Here is an 18,743-nt window from a genome sequence, read left to right as displayed (position 1 = left end):
AAAGAAAGTGGTAGGTAGAACTACTAAAAATATTAGAGACCAGAATAATAGGGTGGAGAAGCAGAACAATCCAAGGGGGAGGGTAGTCAGAAGAAAGTGATACGCAATACAAAAGCAGAGGACTAGTGCTGGCAGTCACACTGAGAAACAGGTACCATACATATAGTAGGCAATTAAAACACAGTGAATCAAAAAAATTTTCAGTTCCTTCAAAAAAAAGGAAATAAACTGCCCAACCACTTCCAAACTTAAGCTAGAATAAAGGCTCTATATGATAGGAAGACTTTTTCTTTTTTCTTCTACCCTTCAAACCTTGAAGGCATCAGTAAGAACCTTATTTTCAGCTGAGTTACAAGTCATCTATCTTTGCTTTTATAAAAGAAAATACTTGAGTGGATTCCTTGGAGACTATGAGATTAAGAAAAGATTCCACAAAGTCTCCAAATCATAAAAGAAATTAAACTGAATGCTGTTTTGTATAAACAGTGTTTTGGGATACATTCCAAAAGATATGATGGGAAGGGAATTAGCTTTAAGAGTATGAAGAGCAATCCACTCTTTGCAAACTAATCCACAATCTAAACCACATTATTTTCATCCAGTACAAGCTGGAATGCTGATTTTAATGCTAAATCTATCCACAGGCTTTCACTCTGAACTGCGGTAAAAAACAAGGGCAAAGATCATATTTGTTAAGAATATGACAAGCTTGTTACTTTAAGGATGCAAACAGAACTAGACAAATTATCTTAGTTATGATCACTATGTTCAGCCTATATAAAAACAAATGCTATGTCCTGATATGTATAGAACTTGCCTTTCCCTCTATTCATCACTGTAGACTAAGATTTCAAGTCATGTGAATCATGATGGTTACTGAGTCTCCAGTACTTAGGGAAATAAATCAGATTTCAGCTGCATAAATTAAGAAATCTCATAAATGAAAACACACAGAAGACCTGCTCTTCTGTACTTGCTCTCTATATAAAGTAGGCTAGGCCAGCTAAAACAATAATGACAGTAAAACATCCAAATAGGAGGAGATGTGAACATCAGACAACTGTCTATTTCAAGAATGCTCTGCAGGTCCCTGCAAGATCCCAGTTTCTGACATTTAAGATATCCCTCTTTCATAATAATAATTAAAAAATAATAAAATAATTACTACACTTTGAACATACCCACCACAAAAAATAATCTCTATTCCTCCTTATATAATTCCTTTCCATATTGGAAAAAAATTGAGCAGATTCAGAAAAATATTAAAAGAATTGTACAAATTATAGGAAATTATGCAAAAGAAAAATTATATAGGCTTATATTAGTTATTAAAGATATTAGTCACACCTGACTTTCTACACAGTTGCAGTCTCAAGTTTTTAGAACCGCATCAGGAATATGTGCATGCATCTTTTCGAAGGAAAGCATATAGAACAATTCCGTAATTAAGTTAAAGGTTTCAGATTTCCAATAAAACACATGCAACAAGAAAAAAAACCTCATAAAAATCAGTGACAACTGCAGTATATTGCTCTTGTAAGAGCAATGTAAGAACACACAACCGATCCACAAAACATAACCTTAACACAGGAAAACACATCACAGTCTATCTCCACACCACCAGTATTTTGGTTATCACCGCTTTGGCGCGCACACTGCCAGCACAGCCTTGCAGGCAGAGCATTAGGAAGGTGGTGCAGTTGTAAGCAATCGGACGGGGTGACAAGTGTCATCTGAGAGGCAGTGCCCTTTGCTCCTACCCTCTCCACCTCCCAGCAGCTGCATTTTGCCAATGGCATCATTAACTCTGGCAAGAGAGCTGTAAGGCGCAATGCAAGTGAAAAAGCAAACTCCTGCAACTGGTTAGAAGTGGAGGTAGCAGCTGCGACGAAGTAGCCGTCAGGGACTGCCTCTTTTTACAGCTCACTGGGGTACTCAACACAAGCCAGCTACACAAGGCATCTTCCTTTTGCATTCTCTTCTGTGAAACGGTAAAATTTCAAATGGTTTCCATGTTTTACCAAAAATCATTTGTTTTGGCTTAGTTCTCTACAGATAAAGTTTTAAGAGTTGCTCAGACTGTTTTGTAAGACTAATTTATTTTAGGGACTACTAAATAGTCTAATCTACCATTGATCCTTCCTTAAACACTGGTGTAAAATCACATCGAGCTGCTGAGCCGAATTCTAACATACTCACATTTAAAACACACTAAAAGAGAACAAAATCCAAGCAACTTTTAATGGGAGTCTCCAAAACAGGAAGTGATATATCTCAGAACATCATCAAGTAAAATGCTCGGTGAAAACCACAAAAATTTAGGACTCTGATTTAGACATGGCTTATGGCTAGTCATTCACATTCTAGAGCATATCAATTTTTATTCTCTTGTTTTCTTATAATAGGGAATTAATTTAACTTTGTAGGAATTGTACAGCTTTGAATAAACTCTTGGGCTTACTGAAATCAATGTAACAGTTTGCCATTAACTCTAAAATATAGAGTAAACCCAGAAATTTATCCAGAGTACAGTCAGAATTCCTTCATACTACCAAAGAGCCATTCCCTTGCTTGTTATATTGCTATATAGCAATTATTTTGTTTAGAACTACATTGTTGCACATACTTGGCCTTGCAGTAGGACTGTAAACAGAAAGCAGTACCAGGTCAAGTGGAAATGTTGATTCAGCATTGGTAACCCAAGTAGCACAGTACCATAAAACATAGCATAGACAATCTCTTCAGTTCAGTACTTGAGCAGCAGCTAGGCTGGGTGCCTCGGACAACACACAGCAATGCCGCACACCATGCTGAATTACACGTCACTAGAAAAGACCTGTCACATGACTTGGTATACCAGTTGCATAATATGCCTAATGGTTGCTTTCAGAACAAATTAGAAGTTAGGGCACAGGTTATTCTGGGACTTGTGAACATGTGAATTGATAGGAGGACACATCATGGAACAACTTATTCTCTAGCCCAGGGATATAACAGCAAAGTAGATAAGTGATGATTTAGTATTATTTTCCAGATGCCAAAGAAAATACATTAGGATCAAGTTTGCTCTAAGGCTCCAGACATCATGTGCATACAAACACAATAGTAGCAGTATTTGAGATTTAACAATACTGTGAAACACCAAGTTGTATGAGAAATGAAGTACAATACCTTAATCTGACCACTCTCAGTTACGCTTTTTTTGTGTTCCTGCCCACGCCCCCTCCCCGCCCCACCTTGATCTCTTGTGCCCCAGTTTCACATTTGTAGTATTACCATTTTATTACTTTGGGAGAGAAAAATATTAAAAAAAATATACACTGCTATTTGAGCAGCACTGGTAATGTGGATAAAAATGCCCTATCAAGTCTCTGAAGAGAAGTAATTGCAGAAGTTGTAGAGCCTGCTATAAATAAAATATAGGAGTGTACAAAAAAACCTGGTACAACATACTAGTTCCCATTAAGTGAATTCTGTCCACATTTGTACTCAAAGTCAATCAAGACTTTCAGTCTTATTGCTTTCCTAGTGTTTTAATATAGTGGTATAAATCTAGTATTCTTTCAGTTTTCTATATATGAAAGAAAACCAAAAACCTCAGCTACTTTATTATGGAAGTATACTGTTTCCATACTAGTCATCTGAGGACTGAAATCCCCGCTACCACACTTTTGCTATTTCAGTTAATGGAGTTAGTGGTAATGATAGTAGGCAGATATTCTTTCTGGCTCAGAGTGAAAGAGAGAAATTTTGCTTTTGGTTTGCCAAAACACTGCTGACTCTTTCCAAGCATCAACGTTCCTATGTTTTAGTCCTGGTTTTGGAAGAACAAGGGTTGGTCCGCAGCCATTCAGCCCTTTCTTTCCAAACTTTTCAGGAAAGATGTCTTTTGTTCTCCTCCTTTCCTAACACTGTTCCATCCGTCTCACTGAGACACTTCTAGACTTTGGGGGGGGCTAGTCTATTCTCTGCCTTTTACTACTTTCCTTCCTTTGCTCAGAGAGCACATGGAGAGAAAAGCATCAGTACTACATTAGATGTATTTCTTCATGGTGTGATCCCAACAATTCTCCCATACACCAAGAGACGAATTCTGTTACTTCAACTCAGGGAAGCTGGTGGTTAAGTACTTTCTTGAAGAGAAGCTCTGGGTACAGGGGACAAACTAAGTTTGGGGACTACTTACTAGCTGTAGGTGACAGCTTTCTCAATCTTATCCCATACAAAATGGAATTTTTAGAACTCTTAAGAACAGCAGACCATGCTCCAGTAAGAAGTGCTACATAAACACTTCTCTTCTTCAAAATCCTTGAAATTTGTCATTAAGAGACACATAACAGTTTTCAAGGTTACGTTTTTATCCTAGGTCCTACAGGCATACAGCCATAGAAAGCCATTCTTCTCAAATAGACTATGGACATCAAATTATCAATTTCAGGAGAAAAACATGCAACTGAAGTTTACTGGGCTCTTGCATAACAGTGTAGCAGCAGGATGAAGCCAATGCATTTCTAAGGCTCTTCTGAAGCTCGTTAGGTAACAGCAAATTCTTGGGTTTTTCTGCCTGATGGGATTTTATGGAGCATTTTCTTCACTCAGTTTATACCAACATACAACATTCATGATGTGATTCTACTTCTATTGGTGGTGAAGACTGATGGCATAACACAGAAGAGCTACTAATGTTAACACAGGTACTCAGGAACAGAAACACAAGCTGGACTCATGAATGTCAGCCTTTGAGGTGGAACAGATAAGAATGGCTCACTAATGCAACTACAAGACGTTGGACAACCAAATTTAGGGATGTTCAAAAAAGTGTGCCAAGGCAGGAGAAGCATGTATTTTGAGCATTGGAAATGCTATGCTGAATGGGTAAATTGGTGAAACGGTATCAATTTCTGGGAACACATGAATCTGCTCCAGTCATTCCATTTCACTCCAAATAAAGAAGTGGATGGGGGTGCATGTCCTTTTTTAGGAAATATTTATCAAAAATTGTTCTCATAAAATGGGGTAGAGAGAAGGACAAGCACAGAGAAGCCTTTTAAATGTAAAGAACTAAATTTGGTCACAAAACACTAGGATGAAAAGTTTTGTGGGAGGAGTGAGCTGATTTTGCCTCAGCTTATCAGAATATAAGTATTTTTTTATTACTTCAAGGCTCACCAGTGGGGCCATTTTCAAATAATCAAGGGCAACACACACACAAGAGAAAAATACCAGTTCTTACATTTTGTTTAAAAAAATCCCAAACAACGATTACAAAATCAGCAAACCACCAACCACAAGACATGTAGTATTTAGCTTTCAAGCTAGTTCAGAATTAGGAAAAAAATATTAATATTTGGATGAACAATGAATGGTTACTATGAAATTTTACTTCTCATGTTAAAATGTAACAGCAGATGTAGAATTCCATAATATAAGGCCAAAAAAGTGTTTTGAATGTTTATTCTAAGGATCAACAATATAAAAACTCATTTTTGTACTAATCTGAAGCACACTAGGCAGATTACATGCTGTAGCTCCTTTACAGAGATTACCGATTTCTCAGGAGTTCTATTTAAGACAATTTCTACTCATTTGATGCATTACTGTGAACATTCTGAGTGTGTGTGTGTATATATATATATAGCCCAGTTCAAGTAATTTTAATGTTTCAATCTTAGTACACAAAATACATTCCCTTGAATTTACTTCCACCTCCCTCCAAGTATATTATTTTTTTAACTTTACCCTCAAAATCTGTTGCCAGTGTTGGAAACAGGTCACATTTGCAGAAGGGCTGTGCTAACAATCTTGCTTTTTATGAAGACCAAAACTACAAAAGCAATTCTAAATTTAGATAACAAAAAAATATTCTGCATTGTAATTAGGTAAGAATGAGAACACTGCAAAATGCCAGACAAAATAAATAAATAACCTTAGTTTGTTAATTTCCCCCTTGGTTAATTAACACCTATAAATGACCTTTAGCATTGACAAGTCCAACTTCATCCAGAAAGCCAAGGTTTAAGAATATCTATCCAAATAGGATTGATTACTGATTACAGCATTGTGAGGAGCAGAATTCAATCTGATTTTTTTTTTTTTTTGTAAGGCTGGAACTGCATTCCTGAGTAAGCTGATGTGACTGCCAATGAGGTAAAATGCAGAGCATCATTACACTATAATAATGTTGATGTTACCATTTCTACATTTATCTAAAGCACAGAACATATATCATTTTAGACTGAAATTAAACCTTGTCAGAAATCTTTTTTCTTTATAGAGTTTGGAATTAAAAACATATTGAATTGATCCATTAAGAGAATTCTCTTCCCTCTATCTTTGTGTTTTTCAGACTATGCCTGCATCCTTAGGCAATGCAACAATTTCTATAATTGTAATAAAACAACAAAGGGTTGACTTTAAGTTAAGAAAATTGTTACTTGAATGACTAAATACCTCAGGAAACAATAAATCCTTCTAAGTTTAACATACAGATAAACCACATGCTTGAACAGGTACATACATTTTACAATTTTTCATATGTAAGTTTGCTTAAACTTATTACAGTTGTGATCTTCTGCTCAGTCTTTTTAGAGCAGGTCTGCATCTCTAAATTTTAGTATTGGTTTAGTCAAAAAGCATCTCCCTTAAGCAGGAAAACTAAAAATTTGCCAGTAGAATAACCCAGTTTATAGTACAAAGTACAGCAATGATGTTATGCTCCAGCAAGAAATACAAATGAAGCACCAATCTGTACTTCAGTGAAGAGAAGAATGGTAAGAGAGCCAAGCCCATGTATTTCTTGCTTATTTCTGGACATAGAAGTTTCAGTTTGGCAATGTAAATTGAGAATCATAGATCTCAGTGTTTGTTTTCTCCCAAAGCCAGAAGACACGAGCATCACTGAACTATATACCCCAACAATATCAACACATTTTACACAAAAATCTCTAGAATATTATTTTTATTTGTTTTCAAAAAGCAGCAGAGAGACAGTCTGCCATTTAAAACCAGTTCCAAATAGTATTTGGAACAATTCTTCTCTAAAGCAGAAGAGGAGGCAGACTTATTTCCTCTCAAGTTTGCAGCAATATCACAATTGATCAATTTAATTTCAATTTTGTTTCAGCAACAGTTAAGTGCAGATTTTTTTTTAAATGTTCAAATCTTTAATCTCTCAACTGTAATGTCTCTTTCTAATCTCAAAGACTATTTTAGACTCCCTTTGCCCTCCTTCTGGCTCCTAATGCTACATACCCTATCCAACATGTCATCATTACTGTCAAGCTTGAGAAAACACAGGAAGATTTCCCCCTCCCAAATACACAGAGAAGGAATGAACTGACTACTGCTTGCCTACCTGCTGCAAGGCTAACTAGCACAGAATATCACCTAGAGGTAGTGACTTATTTTACAGAAGTATGCAAACCAATCTCACCCTACGGTAGAAGATACAGACAGTAAGACACTAACTCCATGGCACGGTAGAGTTAAAACTACACGTTAAAAAATTTTGATTTTTTTTTTTTTTTTTTTTTTTTTTTTGCAATGTATTTTGTCACTTATCTGTGGTAGCCTTAAGTGTTTTTCTGTTTTCAGTTCCCAAATCCATCCTCACTGGTCATGTTATTTGTTGGCTACTGCTTTAAACAAGGATGTTCAGTACACAGAGGGAAAAACCCCATGCCAATATTACCACTGAGTAATTGGTACACAGAAGACTCATTTACATATTTACAGAACAATTTGAAAGACAGTTGATGCAGACTTGATGCAGTTTATGTAGAAAATAGGCTCTAGAGAAGGTCTTCACCTGCTCACTATAAGATAAAGTGTAAGATTTTTAAAATATTCTACAGAGCAACAACTAAGAGACCATTAAAGCAGGTAATTTTACATATATTATATTAAGCCTCGTTCTTCACAGTTAGTAGATTCCTATCAGATAACTATGGTACAAAGCACTAAGCACCTCCAAGGAACAAATGAATATACATATTTAGAATACCGAACATCTTAATAGGTCAGTATCTCCTTGAAAGGCCTTCGGACAACTAATGAGTACAGTTTAGTTATACAAGCATCACCTGTTCTACCATCAGCAGATAAAATGCTATTTAAAAGCATAATTTCTAATTAAAATAGAATAGATGATTTCAGTTGGAAGGGACCTACAACGATCGTCTAGTCCAACTGCCTACCCAGTTCAGGGCTGGCCAAAAAGCTACCTCAAACACTGACCGGCATGGGGCATCGACCACCTCTCTAGGAAGCCTGTTCCAGTGTTTGACTACCCTCTCAAGTAAAGAAATGCTTCCTAAAGCCCAGTATAAACCTCCCCTGAATTGTTCCTAAGCTAATTATTTTAGATAGTGTTCATATGCTGATAGTGCAATATATGCCAGACAATATTATCAGGATTTGGCTCAGTTTGTGTATGTGCATGCCTGTGCATGTGTACATGTAGTATTTGGCTTCTTAGTGTTTCATGAAAATTATAAGTTTATTTAGGTTCCCACTGTAGATGAAAGTATACAACATTGAATTGGGAGCAGCTGTAACATTAAAATATTATGCAAGCAAAGGTGGTACATGTATTGTCATAATAGTAAAAGCCATGCTGCAGCTTGTCAATATGCTGCTGGGATCTCTTTTTTGTAGGTTTACCTGCTACTTCATCTTTTGCTGATGAAAATTTGGAGCAGCTATTTTAAGATTAATAGTCATTTTGAAAACATCAGGGAAATTTTAAACACAAATCCTTTCACCTTTTATCATAGTTTTTTGTGTGAAATACTAATGCAAAAAAAAAGTTTATCAAACATTTACTAAATGTCTAACACACCTCCAGAATCTGTTGAACTTGGGTAAAATGTTACATTTATGCATACTCCCCTATCAATTTGCCATATTAAATAATTTCATTTTAAACACCTAGGAGAATTACTTATTAGTCAGAAGTTGTTCAGAATTCTTAGCAAAAGATTCTGTTACTCAAGGGCTCATCTTTATATCAGATGGAATAGAAAATAATTACGCACCATAAACATTCTGGTTCCATTTTACTCTATTATTTTAAAATGTATGTTACAAAAGATAAAAATAATAAAAGGCCATCTTAATCCACGTAATGGCACATATCACCTGTCTGTCAATGAGACATTTAAAAGCATCTCTTTATTAGAAACACAAATCAATACACTCAGGGGACTGCAATAACTGCTCCAAGCAATTTGTATTATCATTTCATTCTTGATGTTCCTACTCAGAGCAACTTATTATGAATGGTGTGAAAATAGCAACCTGTCACAATTGATTTTTTTCTAAACCTCTTGCAAGAATTTTTTCCTTTCTTAATATAATCAAGTATCTTCTTACTAAACACAGGTCTAGGTTGAGATACAGCCTACAACTGAAGTTTCCTTTCTTTATAATTGAGGCCCCCCCTCCCAACTCACATTAGAAACATTACCAATGAAATGAAGAGCTATTTGCTTTGTTTTGAACTGAAAGAACCTTGTACAAAGGGAAGCACTCAAACTTCTGGTATCTTTTCAACAGACAAATCTCTTGACGATGTTTTCACTGCTTACAAAAATCTCTGGAAGAGCATTCTGGGTACTGTCTGGAACCTCAGTTATCTTGCTCTACTTCCTTTGGGAGCCTGAATAAATTTTAGTAGTCTGTTATCACCATTCCTTAAAACTACTGTGTAGCTTTGGCCAAACACTTTGCAGTAAAATAATCTGAGAAGTGAAGTGGGAATTAATATTTAGCTGTAAGGTAGAAGTATAAAAATCTGAAGATGTGCCTTTATACTTCAAAGACAAATGTCTCCATTAGTACCTGTAACACTCCTAGCTAAAGGAAAAATAATTTTACTTCTGAAATGAGACTGAGGCAGAATTCACTTCTCATACAAAGTTCAAGTCCAACACACAAGAAATACATCAGAATACGAGCTTGTAGATTTTGGGGGTTAAGTACATCTATTTTATGTTTTATGAAAACAAAAGTAGGAAATCCCACAGCAAGGCTAACTTACCTTATTTTTTGGATTGGATGTATTCATTACACTTCGAGTTTCCTTGCCTGTGTAAATGACAACACCAATTACAGTTCCTGAAAAACAAATGAAAAGTAAACCAGAGGTGTCAAGTAGTTAAGAGAAAATTTGTCTTAATTAAAACCTGCAGTAATTTACAGTCTCTCAAACAAATCAATTCTATGAAAAAGCCCAAACGTTTATGCATGTACACAGTATTGTGAATGTTGTTTTTCAGAATTTACTATGAAGGATCATTGCTGTTTCTTTAATTAACACTGTAAAAATGACAACATGCTTTCCTTCTTTTTAGTGGAATTGGTACTGTCAATGGAACTGGTTAAAAACTTGTATTTGAAGTTAAAATTGTCTCCAACTGTTTTCAGAAGTTAACACACAGCATCAATAACTGCCCTTCACAAGGAATACAAAAATGAGTACAATTGTGCTGAATGCATCATACACAAATTGCCTGCTAGCTCTATTATCTATAATGAAGTAGAATCTAGTTCACCCAATTAATTACTTCAATGGAATTCCATACAACTATATTCTCCTGTTCATGAACTTATAAAAATGATTGCTCAGTTCCAGTTATCTTTTAGTCCATTTTTTAAGAAAGCTTGGCTTCAGCATTACTAAACAAATTCTTATATTAACTAAAAATTTAGGTTTTTATTAATATGCCACCACCACACACTCTAGTGCAAAACAAAACCCTTTTTTCTATTACTTTTTCAAGTGTACTGCCATAAAACCATTTCAGGTCGGTCAGTAATGTGGTATTTTTTTGTTGTCTTTATGCTATAAAGAAATAATTAACATAACTTGTCAGAAACACCCTGCTCAGAAAACTTTAAAAACTGTAGAAGTATTACACATTTGTCTGACATTAAGTAACTTAATTTGTTTTTGGCAATCAGGACCATGTGCAATATCTGCTATCACTATTCTTGAAGCACAACAGGTGATAAAAAAATTGAAGGAACACACAAAGAAGAAAGATGACAATTAAAGATGTTGGCATTAAAGAAGGGAAGTTTCATTTACTCAAAAATGAGAATGTAAGTGAAAACTTTGAATCCACATACAAAACATCAGTGATTATACATTACATCTTCTGGACAATCAAAAATTAGTTTTTCTATTCTTTTCCTCTCTATACTAAAGCTTTTTCTTAAGACTTTCCTTGGCATAACATTTTCCCCAAAGCTAGTTTGCCTCTGCTGACAGTTCCACATGCAAATTTGCATATTAGTATACAGGTAACATGCTCCCTACACACCCCAAAATTCCTCCTGACTTTTGTGAAAGAATAGTCATTGATCCTTAATTTCTGAAATCTTTCTGCTGGTCTCCAACCAATGCCCATATCCCTTTGGGGCACTTTATTTTGGAGCAATCCTCTGACATGACCCCTGTCCAATGGTCAGAACACACTGGACAATATCCTGTAGGGAATTCCCTCCTGCACACCCCAACTATCTCTACCTTTGTAGCTCCTTAGTTCAGTAAAAGTTGGGGAGGACTTCTCCATTCCAGCTGGCACCTTTCCACTAAGTTTTACCTCGCTAGGCTGCTGCAGCTCAGGAAAACAAGCTGTCCTACTTGTCTTGTATTTTGCTCCTTGAAAAGTTGGTTTCAAAGGTGAAGGTCAGATAAAATCCATTTTGACTACTGAACTTTGATCGTAATTTCGGCTAAATCTGACTGAGCTGCTGCTTTTACTGAGGCATTGATCTTTGATTTTGAAATTTTGGGGCTGTTAGTTACTAGCACAGTATCACTGGTAAATCTAGGGTTCCTTACACCTGAATTACATCAGTGTAGGGAATTCCAAGCCTAATTTTAGTGTTGTCTCACAGTGGTTGCACCAGGGACAGTTCTGGTGTTCTGGAGCGGTTTTTTTACCCACTATTCTCTCTCATTATCCTCAGCAAATCTAAGTTTAATTCCAGCTGTGAGGAAAGATGCATACCTGCACTAAACTCCAGCCTGGCCCACAGCAGAAAGAACTGAATCCAGTTTGGCGTTCCTGGAAGCATAGCTGTACTACAAGCTTGGGCTTATTAAAAGCAACAACTCAAGTATTTCTTTCTATGGGCCTTTATGCAAACTGGCTGTCATGTAAATTGGGCAACCACTGATTGGTAAGGGCAGAGTGATTAACCAAGGAGAGAGAAGTTACAGGAGATACCCCTAGAATAAACATGTGGGCCTGGAAAAGAGATAAAAGAGGACTTGTGCAGAATTAACATACACAAATAGTCATGCATACTCTGAATCCGGTGTGTGATCATATTAATTTTTGGTTATCTGCCAAGCACTATGTGAACCATATAAAAACAAGAGAATGCTCAAATTAAAATAGTGTGTAGGACTTGGCACAAAATAGTGCTTTTTACAGCTGTGCAGTTATACAAATTGTTCTGATTTTATCTAAAGTGACTTTACAAGACTGACACCTGCTTAAATGATCACAAAACTCCATTAATACAAATCTGCTCTTAACAGATATCTCAGCAGGTCTCTTGGAAAACTGCATTATCTTGTTTAGAGTTTGAACCACAGTGATCATTACAGTAAATGAAGAGTAAAAAGTCCATACCGTAGTGGACCTTTTAAGGCTTTTTAGAATTTAAACTGCTGACTTTCCTCTCTCCCTTTCCAAAAGGAAATCTACCAAACCTTTCAATAAAGACAAATACCACTGTCAGTGGTCACAAACACAAGTGTTCTGAAAGATAAGTAATTTTATTAAAGATAACCTAAGAGGTTTTCAAACTACTTAGTGGTTTAAATTATTTAGTTATATTTAAAGTTGTTTCTTCAGTGAGAACAGGTTTTCAAGTTTTCACTAACCAAAACTTCCTTTCCTTCAGGCACTATTATTAATTCCACAGCAATAATATAGATATTAAGAATGGCACATAGACTCCGTACCTTGCTGCTACCTTTTTGAAACTCACTGGGATGTTGCCTGCAAGTGGAAAAAGTCAGAATATTTTTTCCCATCTCACTTATTAAAGAATAACAAAAGGATGGCTGCATGCTTTGGACTTGAGAGAGGGACTTTTGATTTCCACCCCTGCCAGAGGCTTCCAGTGTGATCCTGGCAAATTAGTCTTTGTACTTTCTGTGGTTAGGAATAAACATTATACATGCAATCACCAGATCTCTTTCAGGGCTTTACAGCAAGGGGCAGAAAGCACTTCAGATTTGGTAGCTGTAGGAATCTCCACTTAGATATCTAAACCATCAATACTGAGACTAGAACATCTGGGTATATAATATATACTAGCTGTGACAAAATGGTAATTTATTTTTTTCTATTTAGCTTACTGTTATTCTAAGGGGTAGGGAGATGTACTGAAACTAAGGGAAGTAAACATCTTCCAAATGTACAAATTTAAGAAGTCTTACTCTCCTGAACTTTATTTGTTGATATAAAAAGGCTGTGGAATAGTTTATTCTTGAGTTGTTTGACACTACATGATTTTGTTGAACGAGCTTTTTGGCTCCCAAAATTCAAAAAGAAAACAAAGATACTCTTAAATTCCAGCAAATATTTTTCCTGTCAGTTGTACTGCTCTAGCAATAGGTTTTTTTTTTCTTTTGCTGTAGAATCCATTATTGTAGTAGCCTGATATTTTCATGAGCTTCAGTAATCTGCATTCAACACATAGTTGATAAGATTCCTTAAAACCTTCATACATTTACATTTACTGTTACTGATCTGCAAAACGATTGATTTGTGGTGTCTCTCCCCTAGAACTGTCAGGACATCAGCAACCATAGCTCAAGTTTTCTGAGGTATTCCCCACATAATTCCCCAAACACTTTTCCTAGCCTGACCTTGACCCTCTGTATCACCTTGACAAATAGAAATGGCATGTGTCTTGGAGATAGTGTGCTCTCCTAGCCGATACAACTTGCTTCATGTAATATGTCAAAGGGAGTATCAGGAAATTCAGCATACATTTAGTCACTAGAAGGAGGAAAATGGGAAGGAGAACCCCCTTGGCCCAACAATTGTCCTGTATGTCCTATGCAAAACCCTTTTTTTTTTTTTTAATTAAATATGGCTTTGTATCTACAACTCAGCTACACATTCCTTTCCTGGGTGACAGTGATGTAGCTCCCTGTCTCCACTCCTGAGATTGACAGCATCAGTCAGTAATAGGTCAAGATAATAGTGCAGGTTGACACGGAATATTTTGTAACAACCTCCAAGAGGTTGGCAAGGGCATAACATAGTCCCAAGAGCAATAGGCCACATATTTGCTTGGCTTAGTAACAGGTGATATCCAGACTGCTTAAAGAGCACTGGCAGAAGCAGCCTTCCAAGCTAGTGTGCCTTGAAGACTGACATACTGAAGAGTCTTAAGGTAAATGAAGAGATGTACAGGCAATGTTGCAGGACAGAATTCTACTCCTTACCACCTGGGCACAGGCTACAAACACACTTTCCTGAATCCAAGTGGCAAAGTAGTAGGTTAGATTTGTACATAGACATCATATATTTTGGGGTGAAAAATACCTGCATGCAACAGAACTGTGAGCTTAGGCAGTAAGGAGACTGAAATAAGATACAAGTGTGGCTGAGGTGAGGTAGCTATCTACAGACTACAAAACCAGTACAAACTTTCACACACTACAGGCTGTTTATTCTTCTGCTTTCATGGAATTTGAGTGGCACTTGTCTCCAAAGGTTGTGTGCAAGCATAATCTTCCACTAAATTTTTCAGATATAATCAAGGACTATGACAGGCCATGGTAAGGGAGGGTATGCAGAGATGCCTGCAAACTTGTGTATGCTGAGTCCACCTCTGACATCCTGCCATGGCAAGGCTTTAAGCAAGGCAGTTTATATGTGTTTATAATCCATTCAGACAGTGACATGTGTTTTTATCAACAAGGTTTTCAGTTGTCAGAAATCTTGGAAGTTCAATTATGAAGTCTAATTCTTTTTAAAAAACCTATCAAAATTCAAATTTAATTAGCTTAGCATCAAATATCCTAACTTAGCTGTGTACATTCAACTTGGAAGTGAGACGAAAACAAGTGAATGATACATCAGTTATTAAGCAAATCTAGAACATATTAATTTTAACTATCCACTAATTTTTTGCCTTATGGTCTTCATCATGACTATATACACAGTGCACCTGTATGACCTTATAAATTCCTTATTAGATAACCAACAGACTGAAGACAATTTTCTACTCCTCATTAAAGGTCTAATCCTGTCAAATGCTAACATTACATTAAGGTGTTGAGCAATTCTTAAGATCTGGATTTATGATGCCATACAGAACAAGCGAATATCCAAACAGAAATCCTACATGCTTGGTAACTGCAGTACTTACATGAGAGGAGCACATTATCACAGTATTAAATTGTAGTTAATACATGAGATGACATATGTCAAATGAATGATATACCAAAGTTTAGATTAAGAAGAAACAATTAATGTCACAAAGTCAGTTACTGAAGCAAATTATTTCTCTGCTACCTTAATTCAACCAACTTCTGTATGCACATCATAACACTATTTGTAATTACTTGATCACGTTATTTTTCCCTCCAGAAGGGGCTGCAGTCTTGAAGAGCCATTCAATATTTTTTACTTTGTATTATTCAGTGAGTTGCCCTGGATCTCCCTTAGAGTCTTATTCCACCATTCAAAACCATACTCCAACAAGAAAATTATCCTCTCCTATGTTTTTCTACTGCCATCATTAATAATGAACCTAAGTCCTTCATAAACAATTAAACCTTCACAAGACCCCTCAGAAGTAAAACCAACACAAATATTGGCTAAGGCACACATTTTAAGGCGCACTGTTTTTATTAATTTGGGTGCCAACTTTAGATGTCAGATGAAGACGTCTCAGACATTAGCAACACTTCTAAAAAAAAAAATCAAATCATGTACCCTGGAAGTGAAAACATGAACAGTCTTCAATTAAAATTCAAAATTACTGAATCAGAATTACTGATGTTGCAAACGTATACTCTTTGATTATAGTCTTCCCCCATATATAAATTTGGGGAAAAGCAAACTCAAAACAATACACAGTATTGAAAATTACAATTCACAAGCAGCATCTTTTTACAGATCTTGGCTACTTAAGTTAAAAACCTGAGGACAATTTTAGGCATCATCCATTTGACAGAACAGTTTTAGAGATAATAGTTTCCCAGTGCAATCAAACCAAACAACAGTGAGCATCAAAGACCGTGACTATATTTTCAGATGCTGGAAATGAGTGCTAAGTAACAGACTCCTTTGCCACCTCCTCAGACTTGATCTCTTCCCCACAACCCCCTAGCAGGTTCCCCACTGATATAAGAAGCCTTCATATTAGGCACTAACTTTACAAGTTAGGTGCAGACCCTTTTCAGAAATAATGCTCTCCCAACTCCTTATTCTTAGTCTTTTTGTGCAGAAGAGTAACCACAGCCCTTTTTTCTACAGTCCTTTTAACTTTTCTTATGTAGAGCAAAAACTGAAGAAAATTTTCTGCTCTTAAAGTTACAATGGCTTAAAGTTTGAATACAGCATCTAGATAATATGAACTCATAATATCTGAGACACATGAAATTTAAAATAATGGGATCTAAACATTAGTAATAATTACTACTGTATAACTAATCTATATTTTCTGATTAAGATTTTGCCTGATAAAAGGCTTTAAGCAAACTTTACCCGCAGCATGGAATATACATAAAAGAAAAACTCACAAATGCAAAACCACCCTTGCTTTTCAGGGGTGGTTTCACCCTATCCACAGTAAGCTGAACAGACCATTTTACAACTTGAAGTTTTAATTAAAGCAAAAAGGTCAGTAACTTTAGTGAGGTACAACGGACAGCACTACTGAAACAGAAAAAATTAAGTAAAAAAGCCAAAACTATTAGGAGGTTTAAAAAGGTATGAAAATATTGTGAGTAGCATGATGAAACCAATGGGAAGGCAGACAACAGAGAAGCAAGAGGCAAGAGATTAACAGCCTGGAAGACAGAAAGATTTTTCAAAAGCCATTAATATTTCACGTTGTAAAAATAAAGATACGCCTCCACAGAAGTTTTTAGCTAGGTTATCAGCTTTTCTATTGCAACACTTACCTGAAGCAACAACAGTGCTTGCCCATAATGTGTTTTCTATGCTTAGGCTTTCATGAACTGCTGGATCACTGTCTTCCTGTTAAAAATATGAGCAGCTAATAAGTAAACTAACATCATAGTCATAGTTAAGAACAATGCCAAACCACCTGAATAACTTGCACAGGGTGCCTACGTCCTTGTACCAATCACCGTATAACAGCATTCATTGCACATACTTTATTTGTCTGTATATACACACAAAAATAACTTTCCAAAAAGTGAAACAATGACTGAAAGTCACATTACTTAAAAATAATTATATTCAAAGAACTAAAGTCAACAGTGTTTTAAAAGGAACACATTCTTTTCCTCAGATGTATCAAACTGCAGAACAGTTTGCTATACCAAGCCGTTAAGGAGAGTTACAAACACTAACCACCAAAAATTAATACTCTGTCCTGGATGACAATTTACATAATCTGTAATTCATACAACAAGTTATGGTCATCATCATTTTGCAACCCAAGCTACATCATATCAACTTCAGGGAATAATATTTAGACTTTTAAAAAAGAAATGCACACTTGTGTTGTCTTACCACATACTTGCAGAATACATATCCAATGGGAAAATACTTTCAAATATGAAATTGCTTCCATGATTATTTTAAACTTTCCTTTTTTTCATCCCCTCTTTACTCCCAAGCAATAACAGTCCACAGATTGTAAACAGACTTAATCTCTCATAACCAATTTGGAGCATGTACAGATTTGTTACTCATTAGCAGCTGTGACGTGCTGTTTACAACTAAAGGAAACTTCAGGAGGTAGGATAATCAAGTGTATTTGATTGAGTTACAGATCATGCTAAACATTTTGCAGGAAAAGGGGGACCACTGATTTAACAAAGTACACAATAAATTCTACATAATGTCAATAATGAAAACTATGTCCATTTTTCACCTCTATTTTGAAACAACCACCAAACACAGGATGAGCTGCTTAGAAATCTTTGTTCCTAAAAAAGAAAAGTCTCAAACTAAACAGATATATTTTTGCGTGTACTTCAAAAGATCCCTACGTAGCAAGGAAACTATAGCTCTTATACTCTTACGTGAAGCAAAATCACTGTTTAAAAGGCATAGAAAACCATCTGTGAAAAACAGAGGGGAAGAGAGGGAGGATATGGAATTAGCTGCGAGAAGAAAAACACGGGTTTTGAATCAACTCATACAAGAAGTACAAATTCTGTCAAGTCATCCATGTTTTATAAGATTGGTCTTTCATTAAGAAAAAGAAGAAAAATTTTTTGATTCTTACCTAAGGTATTAATATTGCAAGAATTATTTGACATATTCCTAACAGTTAAAATACATTAGGTTTGAGACAACAGCAACCGCAAGCCCACTCTAATGGAGCGACACAATATCATGTAGGAATTTTCAGTAGTTGGGGAGTACTACAAAGAGCAGAGGTGAATTCCAAGATATTGCTATGTAACAGAAGTACTTCATATTGACAGGCCAAGGAATGTTCAGCTGTAGAAAGCTGAAAATATCTCTCTGAAGGTAAAACAGGACCAGCAGCCAGAGCAA

At 35.9% G+C, this 18,743-nt stretch overlaps 1 protein-coding gene across 2 annotated transcripts in view; it reads right to left on the bottom strand.

The window, feature by feature from the left end:
- Positions 1-18,743, bottom strand: part of ATP9B (ATPase phospholipid transporting 9B (putative)) — a gene marked incomplete at its 5' end in the record, with an annotated part of 168,300 nt that overhangs the window by 64,389 nt on the left and 85,168 nt on the right. For both annotated transcript variants that reach the window (XM_081996377.1, XM_081996378.1), the window contains 2 exons: positions 10,040-10,116; positions 17,171-17,246. In XM_081996377.1, the coding sequence (XP_081852503.1) occupies positions 10,040-10,116; positions 17,171-17,246 (153 nt within the window). The remainder of the gene's footprint in view (positions 1-10,039; positions 10,117-17,170; positions 17,247-18,743) is intronic.

Source organism: Phaethon aethereus (genome assembly GCF_964289735.1).
Source record: "Phaethon aethereus genome assembly, chromosome: 2".
NCBI classification, from domain to species: domain Eukaryota; kingdom Metazoa; phylum Chordata; class Aves; order Phaethontiformes; family Phaethontidae; genus Phaethon; species Phaethon aethereus.
The sequence above is the reverse complement of the archived record's forward strand: the minus strand, read 5'-3'. Positions and strand labels throughout refer to the sequence as shown.